This window comes from Passer montanus, unplaced genomic scaffold, assembly GCF_014805655.1.
Source record: "Passer montanus isolate IOZ18808 unplaced genomic scaffold, ASM1480565v1 scaffold5, whole genome shotgun sequence".
Taxonomy (NCBI): Eukaryota; Metazoa; Chordata; class Aves; order Passeriformes; family Passeridae; genus Passer; species Passer montanus.
The window spans coordinates 5,704,596-5,722,067 of record NW_024369929.1 but is presented as its reverse complement, the minus strand read 5'-3'; the positions used below and the strand labels follow the sequence as shown (position 1 = coordinate 5,722,067).

Here is a 17,472-nt window from a genome sequence, read left to right as displayed (position 1 = left end):
TGGACCATTTCCAAAGAGCAATGAAGCTGCTGAAGGGTGTAGAGCACAATTCTCATGGGGAGCAGCTGGGGGAGCTGGGATTGTTTACTCTAGAAAAAAGGAGGCTCAGGAGACAGCTTATCACTTTCTATAATTACCTCTTATGTTAGATATACTTATTTACGACAAAGTTTGAGAACCAGTTTCAAAATAATTAACTGTCCTGTAAAATGGTTTGTTTATAGTCTCAAAATGGAGTTCAAAATAGATTATCATACAGGTGATTTGGTTGTCTCACAAATCTGCTATAAAAACGATTCAATCAGTAAGGCAAGTATTAAAGCAAAAATATTTTAGAAGAGAGAGTCATTATTTTTTTAAAAGCATATATTTGGGGGGAAGCATATGTGAGTTTTCTACCACCACCGTAACCCTATTATTTGCTAAGCCATGTGTTTTGGCTATTTCTTTTCCCTCACCTTTTCTGACCTTTTGGCATCCTTCAGCAGTTATCCTATCTGATTTTTAGATCACAGCATTTGGGGAAAAGCTGAATGGCTTATGCTATTTCCCTTCCACTGAAAATTAAATCTGTCAGGCTTCACAGGATTATGCAACAAGCATGCTTTCTAAAAGCCTACATTTGTCAACAGAAAACACTAGAAAACAAAACACAGGTATATATTTAGCAATGTTTCTAGTCAGGTACAAATAAAAATAAGTTTCTGTTGCATATTTTCAGAAACTACTTAACAACCTGCTTGAGCTGTTGCACAAAAACTCAAACTAAAGCAATTTCAAGCAGGAATTAAATCCACATCTTCCAACAATTGCAACAGCATTAGCAATCAGCATTACTAAAAAAAACAACCAAACAAACAAACAAAAAAAAAACCAAACAAAAAAACCCCAAAAACAAAAACAAAACAAAAAAAACAACCCCCAAAGGCACACAGAATTATCCTTTCTATTTGCTCTGGTTCATTTTTTGCCCAAGTAAGAAGGCGTTCCACATATCTTTCCTGTCCCCCAATCCCCAGCTTCCTAATTATAATGAAATTTCTTCTTTTCAAATCATCTGTGTTTCCTTATTTGTGATCATACAAAACACAACATTAAGAGTGAAGATGTAGGTTTCCAACACAGCTGTGTCCATTTGAGATACATGTCTACACAGTAACTTCAAATTTGAAATTGGTGTGACATGCTGTACTAAATATAAATTCTCAAACAAAAGTGTAGAGATCAGCTACTTTTCCATCTTCCTCTTAACATCAGAGGCTTCTTCAATCCAAGGCCATGGATCTGAAGAGAGTCATATGTGTCTCATTTTATGCATTCTGGGTACATCAGTCTGTTCACAGTGCAACAAAGTTCTGCATGTGATTCTGAAGGCTCAAGCCAGCAGTATTCTGGATAAAATGCCACAGATTCAGACTCCTTCCATTTCAGGTGGATACAAAACGTATTTGTATAGTTACATTGAAACATACATATATTCCTTAATAAAACAAGAAGTAACTTGCTCACATTTTGCTCATGGGTTGCCTTTTTTGATTTTGGTTTTATGGCATGGTTGTATTTGTTGGGAGATTTTATTTTTATTAATTTTTACAGATTTGAAAAGTAGACGCTTCTAAAAATACTTTAGACCACATCTTTTTTTAAAATATTTTTCTTTTTGCCAAAATTAGAGAAAATAAACAAGAACCAGTCTATCTACAGTTGAAGATAAAGGCATTTTTCCACTGGGAAAAAAGCCTAAACATAGGCAAAAATCAGACAAAATACATTACGAGCCTTCTCAAGTTTGTAAGTACCAATTTTAACATGAAGGAATAAATATTATTCCTTGTTTTTGTAGAACAATTAAATCTGTTGATGAATTCACATGTTCTTTGGGGATTATTCAGGTTTTTGCAAACAGACAAATTTTCAGACCCTTATGAATTTACCTTATTTTCCTTCATGCCAGTAAAGCTGAGTAAATGAGGATAAACTGTTTCCTTCAGCACCTTCCCATCAGCAGGGTACATGCTTTTAGAAAGGCCACTGTATAATTAAACAAGCAATTTTAAACATACAAGCTTTAGAAAGTCATTTTTTTAGAAAGCGGAACAGTAACATCCAAGATTCACAAGTTCAATTAAAGGTAACCAAATAAGTAATTACAAGAGACTTTTTGAAATCACAGCACCAGCTGCCCAAGTTCTACATGGCTAATCTTATTCCTATGTCCCCTGCTGTGTCAAACAAAGACTGAGGGCTGTCAAACTCAGGGTAAATCTTTGAGTGCCAAAGTGGTTTTGTTCTGGTTTTTGATCATTTGCAACATGCAGAGATTTTCCATAGTAACCCTCCCAAAGTTCATCTTGTACCTGAACTTTTTGTGTGAATTTCCCATCTGAGCCCACCTGTTTAGCAGCTGGTAGATGTAACTGTGGCCATCTTCTGTCCAGATGATAAGTCTGTAAGCTGCCAGCACTTCCCCACCAGCAAAGCACTGACCACTCTTACAGAACTCAGTACAAAGCAAGGAGAAATCACAATAATCATAGACCTAAGTTCAGAAGAACAACAAAACAAATAGTATTGGCAAATTAATTTTAACCTAAACTAGGTTTGGACAGAGAATCAGAAGTAGAACATGAGTTCAACTCTTTGTAGTTGAACAAATATTGTTAAAGCCTAACATGTTTTGATAAACTACTGCAAAGTCGGAGTCAAACCATACAGTCCAAAGTTAAAGAAACTGACAGTTAAAAAAAAACCCAACCAAAAAGTAGCATTAGGACCTTATAGTCTCATTATAGAAATTAATAGAAATCCATGCATATTACAGATATTTTTCCACAAAAAGTGGAAAAATCCATTCTACACATGAACTTTCTCTATAAATGCTTTTGTATGGAATTTAAGTAGCCCAAGAGACATCTCAAGGATACAACTACATTATTTGAAGTTGACCCAGGTACATATAAAATTTTTTGACGCATTCCTGTCCCCACAGAGATTTTGGAATCAGGTATAAATATTTAAATAATAGTGAGTGATTAATGTAAGAGAATTTTTTTTTGCACTGGAAAATAAAAATATAAATTTTTTACAATAAGTTTCAGTTTAAATACATTGTGTTCTCTAAAACTTTTTTTTAAATTTTTAGTTACAATATTATAGCTACAAAAAAAACAATATAGCCTGGGTCTTTAGTTTTGCTGCTGCTATCAACAAACAAAGGTCCCTGACTACTGAGGACTTGCCAACTGTGAGTACTTCTGTCATACTTAAAGAGGAATTTTTATTCTTTGTCTCCCTTTCAAATGCACTGTGGAGAGGACTATAATGCACTCACAGTGCTCTAAAACTGTCTAATACTTAAATCCCCCTTCTATCCAGCAAATTTGGAGTTAAAGTTTTAAAGAGGAAATACATTCATAAAAAATAAAAGCTTCATCTCTTTCACACAGTTAAGCCAAGTAGTGTTGCAGGCATAATCATATCTGAGAATTTGTGAATGCTTTCTTTAAACTAAGGAGATAAACAAGTATCTGCATGTAAAAATCATATTTGCTTTTCAAAATTACCAACATTAAAAAGGAAGTGTAATTCTCAATAATGTACCTGCCAGCACATGGAGGACACAACAAGAAGGAGCCTTTCCGTGTAAGTACAAAATCTTACTGCTTGACAGTTTACACAGTCCAGAGATTTTGATTCCTTCTCGCACACACTTTGTTTCTCCTTTACAGCACAGAGTGGAAAAAAGGCTATAAAATTTGTTTCAGATATCTGAGCTTTTAGGATAGAAACAACACACTGAAAATAACTTTCTATTAATAGACTTTCAAAATTCAAAGCAATGTATAATTCTTAATTAACAATAGAAAGGCAACAGGTACACAACTAACATGTAAACAGAAGAATATAAATGTTCAGTATGGCTCAGACTGTGATCTCACTTAAAGAAATGATAATGAAGGTGGAGAAGGACCAAAGGCAGGCCATGAATAGATACCACTGTAAAGAGTATCTGCCAGGCATTCTTCAGTGAAAAAATACCTATAACACCTATAAAACAGAGCATCAGATTCAGAAAAGCTGATGAATATTTTATTTTCCCACTCATTCTTGTTGCAAGCAGGACAGTTTGAGATGCTGGTGTCTTGTTTGCTCTTAACACCTTTAAAGGTAGTGTAAAAGTAATTAGTTTTCTTAGCTTTGTATTGCTAAATGTACCGTTAAAAACAATGTATGTATTTTCACACTTTTTGTGTAGTATCAGGCATATTAAAGTCATCACACTAAAAATTATTCTATTGGAATTATATTTATTAATTATTAATTAAATCACTTTAAATTGATGTTATCTGTTTAAGATACCAACAGTCTCAAAACCTCTCAGAGAAGGGCTATATGTGCTTGAATCATGGCTATAAAACTGAAAGCCATTTTCTTACAACATCTTGCAGCTTCAGTTAATTCCAAGTAGATCCAACAATATTTATTAAAATACTGCTCTTTAGAATTTAGCTGGATTGTTATGAACTCTGCAGCAGTCCCTCCACAAAAGGTGCCCCCAGGCAGTAAAAAGACTGCACCACACCATATGGTCCTCCGACATCTGTAATCAGTTGTTAGAACCCTCAGAATTTTTAAAACACAGTAGTAGGGTTTGCTCTAGGAATGTTGAAAAGATGCACCCACCCCAAAACACCACAGATAAATCAAAAACACCAGGATGGTACCAAACTTGACAGACTCTCCTCAGGAGACTGATTCTTCCCAAGAACAAGCATTGCTGCCCACACCCTGGTTTGTCCAGCCAGGCAGGGGTGAGTTACCAACATTCAGAGAAGTCTGTTGATATTTTGCCATTTCTGTCTCACTGTTGAAGTCCCTTTGTGAATGTAGCTTTTAGAGTATAAATAAAACACAAAAATTGCATCCCAATTCTAACACTTGTTCATGGAAGGTGACAGCTGCTGAGAATATTAACCCGAAACGAGTGAGTTTGAAGGTAGAAAAATAGGACACTTGACACAGCAAGAGTCTTTTCCAAGTAAAGACAGCATTGTGAAAAGCAGACTGAGGAAAACAAAATCCAAAGGACCTTTTTGAAGAGAGTAACAAGGGTGAAGAGGGAGTACAAAGGCCAATATTGAAGAGCTTTGAGTTTAAAGGACAGTGAAGGGGTTCAAAGACATTATCAGGATGGCAGGAAAGCATTGCAACTTAAGCATCCTGGAATATGAAAAGACAAGAAGCCTGGCCAAAAAGTAATACAGTTGTCAAGGCAAGAGCTGTTCAATGGCCCAATTTTAAATAATGCTACGCAGAGGTGTTTTCAGAATTTTATAACATAAGTAATAAACTCTATTTAATATACATCCAGAAGATGTACATTTATTCATATTCTGCTTCAATGTAGCCTTTACTTGAAAACATTCATGTTAACACTGACCTGAATGCTATTCAGAGATGAGGACAGGTCCCATACTTTGAGAACTCCAGCTACAGACACTGCAACTAAAGAGTCTTCTGCAAAAAGTTAACAGTCAAATAGTCAACTTGAAGCTGAGTTCAAACAGTCCCTATCTATTCAGCACTAAAACAAGGATTCTGCAGGACACTGCTTAGATGAAATATCAGTTTTACACCAAAAAATAAAAGTAAATGATATACAGAAATACAAAACATGAAAGCAAGCAGTGAATAATGTATTAACAGAAGGCACAGAACTGTAGTATTGTGCCTTTAATTTATCTGATATTACAAAACTTATTTATATTTCAATCCAAGAACTGAGCTCTTTACAGCCAGTATAGGTAGTTTTTTCTCTATAAACATATTAAATAAAACAGGAGCCTTAAAACTCCCTTGTGCTATCAATAAAACATTAACATCATCTACATATCAACGCTGTGAAATGATTTGATATTAAATCAAGTAGGAACATACCATCAATGCATAAATATTTTATCACAATTTAATTTACCTACATAAATACATGTAAAATATGTACCTTGAATTCTTGCAGAGTGTACAATACACATACAATTTATCCAATCAGAAGACTGAGATGATGATAAAGTGTGAAGAACATCCAAAGTTTTAGCATCAATAATAAGAACATCTTGATATTCTCCACAACAAAGAAGCCAGCCTTCACCTGTCATTCGGAATGAGCAATGGTAATACTGTCCAAGTGGAAAGCAGAGAGTCAGCACAGATACACAAATGGCATGAAGATTTTCACACTGAACATGTCATAATCAACACTTGTAGCATTACTAAAAAAATCTAAGGCATATGTAAAACCATACCCAATATTACTAATGACACTAGCAGGACACACAGCTTAGTAAAAGGTGTTTCAGACTGGAAGCAGCATCTGTCCTTCCCAAATATTAGGATTTTTGTAATTTTTGGAACAAAGTCACTTGTTAATTTTCCCTATAAATTGCTAAGGAGTTTGGGACTTGTTTCTGTGAGAGGCCCCTCCAAACCTTTCATAAAGCTCCTGTCATCAAGAGTTGTATGAAAAGGAAAAATCGGGTGAACATGCAGAATATTTGTAATTAAATTTTTCATAATTAATTACTGATTACTTTCCAGGAAGGATTGCTGCTCCATAAGATATTCTTCATTCTAACATTAAACACCCTAGTGTTCAGAAGATTTTTTTCTCAGCAATTACAACAGGGAAAAAACCAACAGACACAAGGCAAAGGAACAGAGTGACTGTGAGGATTTTTTTTTTTGCTAGGTGTTTTATATGTGCAAGGACAACTGCATTACATGTCTAGCTGTAATTGTAGCCAATTTCTATAAATGCATAAGCAGCCACCTCAAAGCAGATTTACATTTATCACTAACCTTAAAGGGAACAATAATCAGACAAAAATATCAGACAACCCAAAAAACGGCACCTCATCTATAAATTTTTCTGTACAGTTTTGGTTGTATAATAATTGTTTTTCAGTAAACTAACTGAACTGTGTAGTAAAAATAATTGGAAATAAGATAAATAGTACTACAGATATTATGAATAAACATAGGCAGAAATGCTTAGACTTTACAATTACTGTTACCATTAAATTAGGCTTGAAATAGAGGATATTTATAGTCAGTAATTCCTCTGAGAAAATTCCACACTGGTTAAGAGCCACAAATGTTTAAGTGTTGACCCTGGAGTTGAATTTCATTTCAAATATTCAGTTTGTACTACTTGACATCTGCCATTCATAGCTAAATGATCTACACTGAACAAAAGGAACCTACTAGAGCAGATAGGTTAGTAGTTCAATTAAAACCAAACATTAACTACAGCACAAGCAACCATTCCCCGTGGAACAAGGAAAAAATCTACAACAAAACACACAGAAAAACAATTTATTATGGTTATCTGAAGGCTGCATTTTAAGAATAGTTTCCCCTCCCAGAAACACCTACTTGTCCTAGGAAAGCTTTCCTGTTAGATGTTCCTATTTTCCTTCAACTATCTTGCCCAAGTTATTAAACAAACATAATTATTAGCCACAATTCAGTTTAGCTCATTTCTAATAGAGAGGAACTACCTATTTTCTACAAGTATTTGCTACACCTGCTTGGAGGGTAAGAGTGAATATTCTCTCTGATCTCCACAAAAAATGTACAGATTGTCAGCTAATCAGCTAGGCCAGATTTGCCTACTTCCCTGCAGAACTTGTCTGTAACTTCATCTATTAAAATCTAATTAAGCACTAGAACATAGCAGGTCAAATTATAATTTTAGGAGCAATATAAGTATTGTTTTGTTTGTGTACATAAATCCATTTAAGGAATATGAACACTTTAAGCACATGCACAAATAAAAGTGTAGAATAATTCTTAATTTATACAGTTTTTATACACATACATAGATGTAGAAAAAAAATTAACAAATTAATCTTCCATAATTTTTGTTGGCAATATATCCAAGCTTTTTCCTCTTCCCTTTACAATTAACAACTGTATTTTAACTCCTCATATCAACCAAAGATGTGTCAGGAAAAACATTTTCTTCTGGAAGTGTTAAAAATTTTGGATTCCAAATTGGCTGTGCTTTGGAGTTACATGAAGGCTTGGATATCCATCATTTGGAGCCTTAATTCCAGCTTAGACTTCCTCACTGAAGAAGACCAGCATTTTAACTAACACAGGAACCCTGAGCTTCTCCTCTACTAACATATCCAGAAATAAGCCATGTCCCAGAATCAAACCCATAGACACTGGGCCCCTCAAATCTCACTCACGTACATTTCAAACACTCCCAACACTCCAAAATCTAGATACTTATTTTACCTGGATACAGTAAACAACCAGACACACTAAATTATCTGAAGCGATATTGAAATTCTCTGAAAATAAGGGATTTGTCCCAAAGTTCTGCAATAAAGGAACATGTATTTTTGAAAATGGGGTGAACTCTTTTGAGGTCAGGAGTTCAGCACCAAAACCATTAAAAAGCTTAAAAATAAGTCTTTCAGCAGATGGTCTCACAGTGTTTGGCCAGATTACTCGTACTTTTAAAATGTCATGAAAAAGCCAATATCAAACTTGAAGCGTCCATGCAATTTTAACAAGACAAGAGCAAAGATTAAGACCATTTCACTTGGCTACCTGATGCACAAACAGTAAGTTAATCAATATTGCACTTCAAATATTTGCAGCTTAAAAGTAATCAGTCTGATTTGATTAAGGAATGCAGAGGAACGTAAAAGTCTCAATTCTTTTCTGAGAAGAAAAAAAACCTGAAAAACCCTTATTTTGTGACAGGGTCTTTTTCCTACGTTGCAAGCTATACATTTAAAACTGTTTCTGAAAAATATCAAGTTAATAAAGGAAAACTCTTGCAATGAACAGAGACCCCATGAAAAGCTGCTATACTTACATGGATTGCTGTATGCCTATAAGGAAGCTTTGCGTTCTCAATGCACTGTCCACTAGTGACATTCCAAACACACATCTCCCTGCCAAAGATAACTTCATATTATTCTCTGTCATTTCCACTCAATTGGCTGGAATAATTTTGTGCCACCAAGTTTTTCTTTAGTGCTGTATTTAAGTGTAGTCTGGTCATTTATAAAGCTTTTTGTTACAGATTGCTGGGTAAGAAAATGTAGTCATTAGCAGGGGATGACATACAGTGTCTGTTTCTTTTTGTTTTGGTAATTACACCCTGCTGCCTTGCAACCAACCTGACTTTAAGACAACTCTGGTCTTCAACAAATTGTAGGTATACTGCCATTACAGCTCGTCAACATGTCACTGTAACTATCTGTCACTGGAACTACATCCTCCTGAAAATGATTCATTTCACTGAACTTAAACCACACGTTTCGAAAAGCATCATACATCTTCTCCCACATCAGACTTCAATTCTTGAGAGGAACAAGGTTTGTTAAGAAGAAACAGTGCCATCATGAGGCTGTTCTCAAAATCCACTTTCAATACACAACCACCTGAGTACCTGTGCAACACTACAGCTACACTTGGACACATTTAAGGTTGTTTGAGAGAGACTTCGGCACACATTCCTTATCTACACATTATTTAACACGCAGTGGGACTGGATTACAAGAGACAATCAAATTAAATGTTGTAAATGAGGCTGTATGAGCTATTATAGCTCAGCAAATGAATGTTAAAATTTCATGCTTTTAGATTTTATTTAAAAAACAAACATTACTTCCAGAACCAAAACATTAATTTCATTATTTCTCACATTACATTGTAAGAAATTTTCTGTATCAAGACTTAAAGAATACATTGGGGACAGCATTTTATCATATAAGAAATACTACTTAGTGATTTGCATTTTAACCTACCTACTTTCACATTTGATGCTAAAATCAAAGCATTATTTCTTAATATTTTTTAGCTGAGAAATAGCAGCATCAAAGTTGGTAGATCCAACGTCAGAAATAAAGTGAAAGCTTTATACTGTTTGTGAAACCATCCAGAGCAATGATTTTCTCCTTGTTTATATCAGAACTTTACTCCTTTAGCTACATTACTGTGACAGATACATACCTAGAAGCATGCACAAATGAGACCAGAATCTCAGAATGTAACTTCAGCTTTTGGATGATGTGTTCAATTTACTGTGTGTACTAATAAGGAGTGAGCCATATCACACATTCCATACAGCATGTGCTGTAGGACAGGTTTGTCACTCAGGACATCAGTGAGAACTCATGAATCATTAGAGAGTCCTTTATAAACTTTCATATTAGACGTACAAAAAATAATGTTCAATGCATGTTCTTCTGGGATTAGCCAGTTATAGAAACTCTGAAACTAATCTGGAGTGGAACAGGGAAGCTTATCATAGAATCATCTTACGTAAGACTTCCATCCTCACTACAAGAAGATGGAAGCTTGAAAATGGCAAAAGTGAATTATCCACAAGCCAGAAAATGCATTTTGGCAAACCCTCCACCTCCTGAAAACAAGGATTCCTATTTGTAATTACCTCACCTTCATGTTGCAACCTTACAGAGATCAGTGATGGATGCTTTGCACTTATGTCATACAGATGGGAAGTCAGCAGTAATTTGATAAAAGTGAACATTTAAAGGGGCCAGAAGACAATTCAATCCTACCTATACACATTCCAAACAAGTGTAATGATCCCTTCAGAGCTACAATCTTTAGGATGTGAGCATGCCTGTATGTTATATCTACAGCAATATCCTGATTTGTTTCTTAACACTTTCCATCCCAGTTTTTTTTTTTTTTTTAAGTACTGTGTCTTTGCTCCCAGTATGATCTGGAAGCAGTATTGCACTAACAGAACTTCAGAACTGGGAAGAAAAGCAGCTTCTTCTCAGAACCCTTGAATAGAACTATAGAAGGGCAATACAAAACTGGTTGTAGGTTTCTCACCCTCTCTGCACATAAACAGTAACATTTACCACTGCCTGTCCAGTGAGGTTGTTTAATCTTTCAAGATTAAGAAGCCTGAAATAGTATTTTCTGCAGGTTATCCCTTTGTAGTATACTCATGATTGAACGAGAGAAACAGCCAGGGATCTTAGCAGCCAGAAAGAATAAATAAACTACACAGGGAGAAACCAGTAGCCTTAAGGTGCTGGAAGGTACAGCTTGAAGGATAATTGACAGCTAGTCTTCATGGAAAGCCATTTTAACAGCGCTGTCCTGTTAATTAGAAACTACGAACCCAAAAAAACCAGGGAATATAATTAAGCAGTGAGACAAAATTGCTTAAGAAAGCCCTTAAGGAAGTAAGCAGCTAGCCCTAAGTGTTTTCAACAGATGAAATCCAAATAGGTCTTCAAACCCCAGCTGAAAATGTTATCAAAGGTTCTTAAGTGTAACCTAGCAGAAATGCATGAAGTAGTTTGACTCAAGTGACAGGCTATGTCATAACACACACATAGCAGAAAAGCTGCAAGATCAGGGTCCTCTGAAAGGATATTCTCCAAAACAGCACATCAGATTTAAATACAGAAAAGGAGCACATATGCCTTTAATTCATGCCTATTCTGTTTCTATACAAACTGACTGAGGAACCATAAACCATATAAGCGGATATTAGCTTCTTTTACTGGTTCAGTTCTCAAGTCTGAGCTCAGGAAGAAACAAACACCATGATATTCAACTGCTGTTAAATTGCTGATGTCCCCCAATAAACCATTAATTTCTTCTTGAATAGGGTCTAGTCAACCCCTTTAATAATTCCTTTTTTCTGTCTACTAAATGGATATGTGAATCTGCCAAACCTTTCTGTTGTCCATGGGACAAGCTCTTAGTTGGACCGTTGAATATTAACAACGTAGTCACTATCCTAAGTAGCTACTATCATTTTAATATCATGGAAGCAGACTGAAAGATTTCTGCAAATGCATAATCTGACCTACACTTGACACACATTTAATGATTTAAAAAATTAATTATTAAATATTCAGTTACCTACCCATTTTCAGTAGCACTTACTACGTATGGCTGTTTCTCAAACTCTCTTGCTTTTGCCAAACAAGTTACAGAAGCAGTATGGCCAAACAGAATTTCTTTAGATGAAATCTAGGAGAATAATACAATGATTTATCTCAAACAATTTCTGTATAAACTAAGGATATCTAAAACCAAGAAAATATTACTTGTAGACCTATATAATTGTCAACCTGCTTCATATTCTTATATGCTCCCATCATATTTCTGGAATGCAGAAAGACATGGAAGAACTTTTATGCAGCTTGCATAAAGCTAAGTTTTAGTATTCACTGCATTCATCTTCTGAAGAATGTACAGAACATCAAATGTGATAAAACAGGCAATGTGCAGGACATCTCTAGCCTTCACTCTACAGAAAGCACAAAAAGTGGCACAGTAAAGTAGAAACTGATAAACCAAAGCTCTTAAGCATGTGTTTCATACCACATGTTTAAATAACCTGATTATGACTGCATGCAAAGGTCTTAATTGGAAAAGGTAGACTCATAAAAGTGCAAACTTTCAGACTGTGTTTGAGAATAAATGGGGCACCTAAATATAAAAAGAAAGAATAGAAACATAGTTCTAGAAACACAGAATAAAAAACCAGGAACTGTTTTGACTGTGCTCCATTCTGAGGAAAATAAATATGAAATAAAGCAATTTGCATCAAAAATAAGTTTCATCTTGCTGCTCCCATCTTGGCAGACAGATTTGGTTTTATAAATACTTTTCCTTTAAACTACAGGTCCTGCTCAGCAATTGATTTACAATAGAAAAAACCCTTCACAAGATACGAATCCTGCTAATTGTATATAGTTACTTGCTGCCATTGCTCAGAGCACAGCCTCAAATCTACTGGGCATGCTAATCTATGAAAAATTCTCCAAATTCTGCAAATAACAGGTTGCTTATATAGGCATTTCACTTCCTGCTTCATGAGTTTCCTATAACAAATATCACACTACCTTTAAAAATTCCTCTAAATAACTCTAAGTCTGGATAATCCTATTGTCAATACTAAAAGATAAAACTCCAGTCTATTTGGCAAAAGTAGCACAGTGGACACAAACCTGTAAGTCTGATGAAAGATCCCAGAGACATATTTGTCCTTCTTGGCTCCCTGTAACTATGGTCTGCTGGTCATCTGTGATCATCACAGCAGTGATGCTGTGAGAGGGAGCTGTTCTCCCCCACACGGCCACAGCTGGTACTGATGGCTTCATGGTCAACACCTGAAAACAAACAAGTCATGATGATCCTACGTAGGATTAAACATAAGAAAAAAATCACCTAAAAAAAGGGGGGAATGTAATCAACATCTGGAAAGGGAAGCCATAAAACATTGCTGTAAGACACTGATAAGGTATTGAAACATTTTCTTGCTGCTGCCAACATCACTAACAATTTCAGGGACCAGTACTATCAGAATACTGAATCATCAGCAACAAGAGTTTTGTGCTGCCCCACACAACCTGGCTTAGCTCTGATGGGCTCACATTGCTCTCCCCAAATGTGGCTGGTGGAATACACTACACTTCCCCTGTACCCTCCAACCAGCAGCGCTGCTCATTGGCAACAGCAGGAGCCAGCTGCTGGAGCAGAGGTGGCACAAGGGCAGGGTGTCAATAAGGACTCTGTGATTTTTAGAAGGGTAAGACAAGAGAAAGATAATATGGCCAAAAGGAGAGAAGTGGTGGTGGGTCAGGGAGGAAGAGGAAAATGAGGCCCAAGATGGCAAAGCTATATACCTAACTACATACCCAACCATTCTGTGGCACATCCTAGAGACAGGAACAAGAAGTAAGGTGGCAGCAGAGTTGCAAGCTGGGAAACAGAGAATTAATAGACTTTATTGCTCAAGACATGAGTCCCTTGCCAAAAAAAAATTATCTAACAGATTTGTCCCTACTGAAAAAAAAAAATTAATGGGGTTGTCCATCTGGCTGAGAGTAGTTTTGACTCCTACCAGCTGGGCAATAGACAGATTGACAACAGATTGAACAATGTCAAAATTGTTTGTATATGTCAACATGTTATTCTCAAGTGTCAGTGAACAAGAGGGGACAGATTTTAAGCTGTTTCAGATTCACCATTATCTATAGTCTCTTACATAAACATTTTAATTTTTCTTTTCAAAAGTACTGTATGTCACCTGTGTCATCTTTCTTTTAATCCAGACAGCAATAATATGATTGAAGACATATTTCAGAGCAACCACTTTGCAGCCACTAAGCAAAATTCACCTTTGTGTGAAGGTGTGGTCCAATTTGTCCTGGACAAAGAAGAGACACCAGAACCCTTTGTACATCTTTAGGAAAGAGGTTCCAAATGAAAGAAGATACAGTAATGCAACTGGAAGAACTCAGTCAAAAAACATGACAGTAAAGCTGAACTTTTCTGAGGCAAGACAGGAAGTGGGCAGAACAAAATGAATGATAGCCAGTAACAGTGAGTCAAAGGAAGTAACACAGGAATCATGAGAAGTGACATGAAGAGCAGTTCCTGTGATAATTCAGAGAAGACCCCAGGACAGAAATGGAGCACAGAAGCAGCCTTTTAAGTTATGCTTAAGGAAACTAACTCAGCACAACAGCAGTTGAAAGCAGGGACACGGACAAGAGGTATCTCCATGACTATTACTAAAAGCCTAAAGTGATACAGAACTAAAGGAATGGTCTTGCTTCCTGACAAGAAAATGAGATAAAGGGCTCAGCTACTGAGAAAAAGGCTGAAAAGACTGGTATGGCAGACTATTGAGGTCCTGCCATATAACCTTGACAGAATGCTGAGGGCAGAGGAAGAAGAATCTAAGAAAAAATTGAGGTCATGAGTTCATTAGGCTAAATCCCACTTAATTTCATATAAAAGCTCCTTGTGGATATATAAAAATACTGAGACATTTTATTGTCCTCAGCATTAGAATCTGACTTTTCTAAAACTTTTTCTTTTAAATCTCCAGTCATATGAAGTTACTGGTGAACACTGAAATCCTTTTATCTTGCAGTTTGTGCTCTGAAATAAAAGCTGTTCTGGACAATCCTTAATGACACGTTTTTACTTATCAGGTAAGCTAAAAAAAGGTTGCCATTTTCATAGAGCTTATAAAGGGATGGCTGCCAAAAGAGTTTGAGGAGCCAAATTCTGCATCTTTAAAATGCATTTGCTTGCAGATCATGTAGTCTTTTATACTTGTACCATGGGAGTGTTCAATTAGTGTAAAACAACACAAGGAAGCACAATTCAGGTTTGTACTGCAGTGAATATTGAATATTAAGTCATAAATTATATTTTCTTATAAGGGGAACATAGAATCAAGCTCAATATTCTTAGCCAAAGACCTACTGCTGAGCAAGTGATGAGCAAGTGAGTTGAGACAACACAAATCAACAGATGTTAAAAAGAAAACAAGCTGGTAGAATTTGCTAATGTGGAGATGATTTATCTGCAGACTGTTTAGGTACTCATGAGTAACATGAATAAAAAATTAGTGCTACTGACAAAACACTTGCTATAAGAGAATTAATTTAGACTGAAATGCTACAGGAATATTTTGTATGCTTTCCTTTACATTATGACTGAAGCCCAAGAGAAGGAAAGCAGAAGGTATATTAATTTTTGCATTAATACAGTCCTTAACTTTTTAATCCACTTGCTTCTTGGTTTTTTGAATTAAGATATTTTTATGCACAAGCAGTTTGAATGAAATCTTTGCTTCTTAGTGTAGCATGACTTCATTAGAAATACAGCATATCCACATGGACACATTTTGACAATACTTTACCAAAATTTAGTGATACTGATGGCACCTAAAGCAAACTCTTTGAAATAAAATCAACAGATATTTATCAGACTGTTCCTTTTAAAAAGGTAAAAGCTGTTTTCACAAAGTCAAATATTGCCCAAGGCATATCAGAGCTGCATGTAGCTTATCAGCACGTGTCAAATTCCTCCAGCTCTGCCCACTCAAGCATGTCTGATTTGCAGCATTAACCCATAATTCAACCAGAAATCACGTTTCTCAGTCCTACTGCCCACTTCTCCCTGCTTACAACCTAATAAGCTTATTTGTGCTGCCCTTATAAGCATACTGCCAATGAGTGCTCTCTCATTACTGAAAAGCTCTGGTTTTAGTTAAAACTATGCCAGCCCATCTCAACACTAACTTGTTCAATCTCTACTATTCTGTCTCTAGTTCCTTTCACACCGAAAGCACACCACAAACCATTGTTAACTTGAAAAATCATCCAAAATCTCAGCCTTAAGGGCTTTGGTTGTACTACTTTAGTAACTTGGACCATTTATGTAGTATTAAGGATATGTGGAAAGCTGAGTACAACATCTCTTATTCTACAGGAGCCATGAGATATTTAAAAGTCTAATCAAAAGCTTTAAGAGGCCAGAAAACTGAAGGGCTGACCTTGAATGCCTTACTAAGCACATATTTATGCAAGGTCTTTTCCTCATCACTCAGCTTTTTTGACTAGGACTGGTCATGAACTGATGAGAATGAAAGAGGTCAGATTATACCACAAAGAATCAGTGCCATCATAGTTTAACACATATTTTCTCCATATATACTAAGTGTATCTTGACATTGACTCCTCTACTGACCTTAAAACAAAATGAAATAATTGTTAGCTTCTCTACTGGGCTCAACTCAGACTTTCCAATCACTGCTACATAATTACTGCTTAACCTCAGGCACACACCCCTTCCCTGAGCTGTTATTTTCTCAAAATAAAAATTATAACATTAAAGCCAGTGGCCTAGGAACATAAAGGGTTAGAAGGGCAGAGTGGCTGAGGTCTCAGGAGTGTGCACACCCATGCACTCAGTGGTGTGAAGTGAGAAATCTGGGTTCTGTTTTGCCCCACTGAAGATGGCAGCACACATTCCCTATTGGTTCCTTGCATTTTCAGTGCTCGCTCAAGAGCCAAAAGGAAGCTTTACACATCCTCAAGATGTTAAACTATTAGCTACAGTTGTAAGAATGACACTTCCTGATAAAGAAAATAAATATCCTGATCTTTCAATGAATTCAGAAATAACACTTCTGATAAATATATATACACTGAGGTCCTTAAAATGAGGAGCTAAACTCTCCCCAGGGACCTAATCTCAAACAGTTCACCTTAAAAAACGTTGGTTGCGACAAATTTCTTTCTCATCACTATAACCCATAAAAAACCTACCAAATGCAAATGTATAGTTCATTTATAAAAGGAGAAAGACTTCTTACAACAAAATACCACTTTACAGGTAACAGTTAACCTGCCAAAAAACATTTTTGAATTTATAGCCCAACTCATTTCATGTTTCCTACACCTTCCAAGCTGTCAATAGAAGGTCACTTTCTTAAAAGCCCAGTTAAATGTCCGGCAATCAATCCAGGCACAAAACAAAACTGTGCAGAAATTTGCTGTGCTGAAAATATTAAGATAATAACAGAATTTGGCTGTTTGCATTGGATTCAATGAGTTCCCCCCCCCCCCACCGCACCCCAACCACACAAAC

General features: G+C 36.0%; 1 protein-coding gene across 4 annotated transcripts in view; it reads right to left on the bottom strand.

The window, feature by feature from the left end:
* Positions 1-17,472, bottom strand: part of WDR72 (WD repeat domain 72) — a 102,699-nt gene that overhangs the window by 81,014 nt on the left and 4,213 nt on the right. For 2 of the 4 annotated variants that reach the window (XM_039723589.1, XM_039723590.1), the window contains exons 2-9: positions 13,029-13,190; positions 11,939-12,045; positions 8,891-8,969; positions 6,002-6,176; positions 5,441-5,517; positions 3,601-3,720; positions 2,394-2,539; positions 1,935-2,031 (exon numbers count right to left, since the gene is read on the bottom strand). In XM_039723589.1, the coding sequence (XP_039579523.1) occupies positions 1,935-2,031; positions 2,394-2,539; positions 3,601-3,720; positions 5,441-5,517; positions 6,002-6,176; positions 8,891-8,969; positions 11,939-12,045; positions 13,029-13,181 (954 nt within the window). In that variant the 5' untranslated portion in view covers positions 13,182-13,190. Of the gene's footprint in view, positions 1-1,934; positions 2,032-2,393; positions 2,540-3,600; positions 3,721-5,440; positions 5,518-6,001; positions 6,177-8,890; positions 8,970-11,938; positions 12,046-13,028; positions 13,191-17,472 lie in introns of those variants that run through there. The other 2 variants (XM_039723593.1, XM_039723591.1) reach the window with 2 other exon arrangements.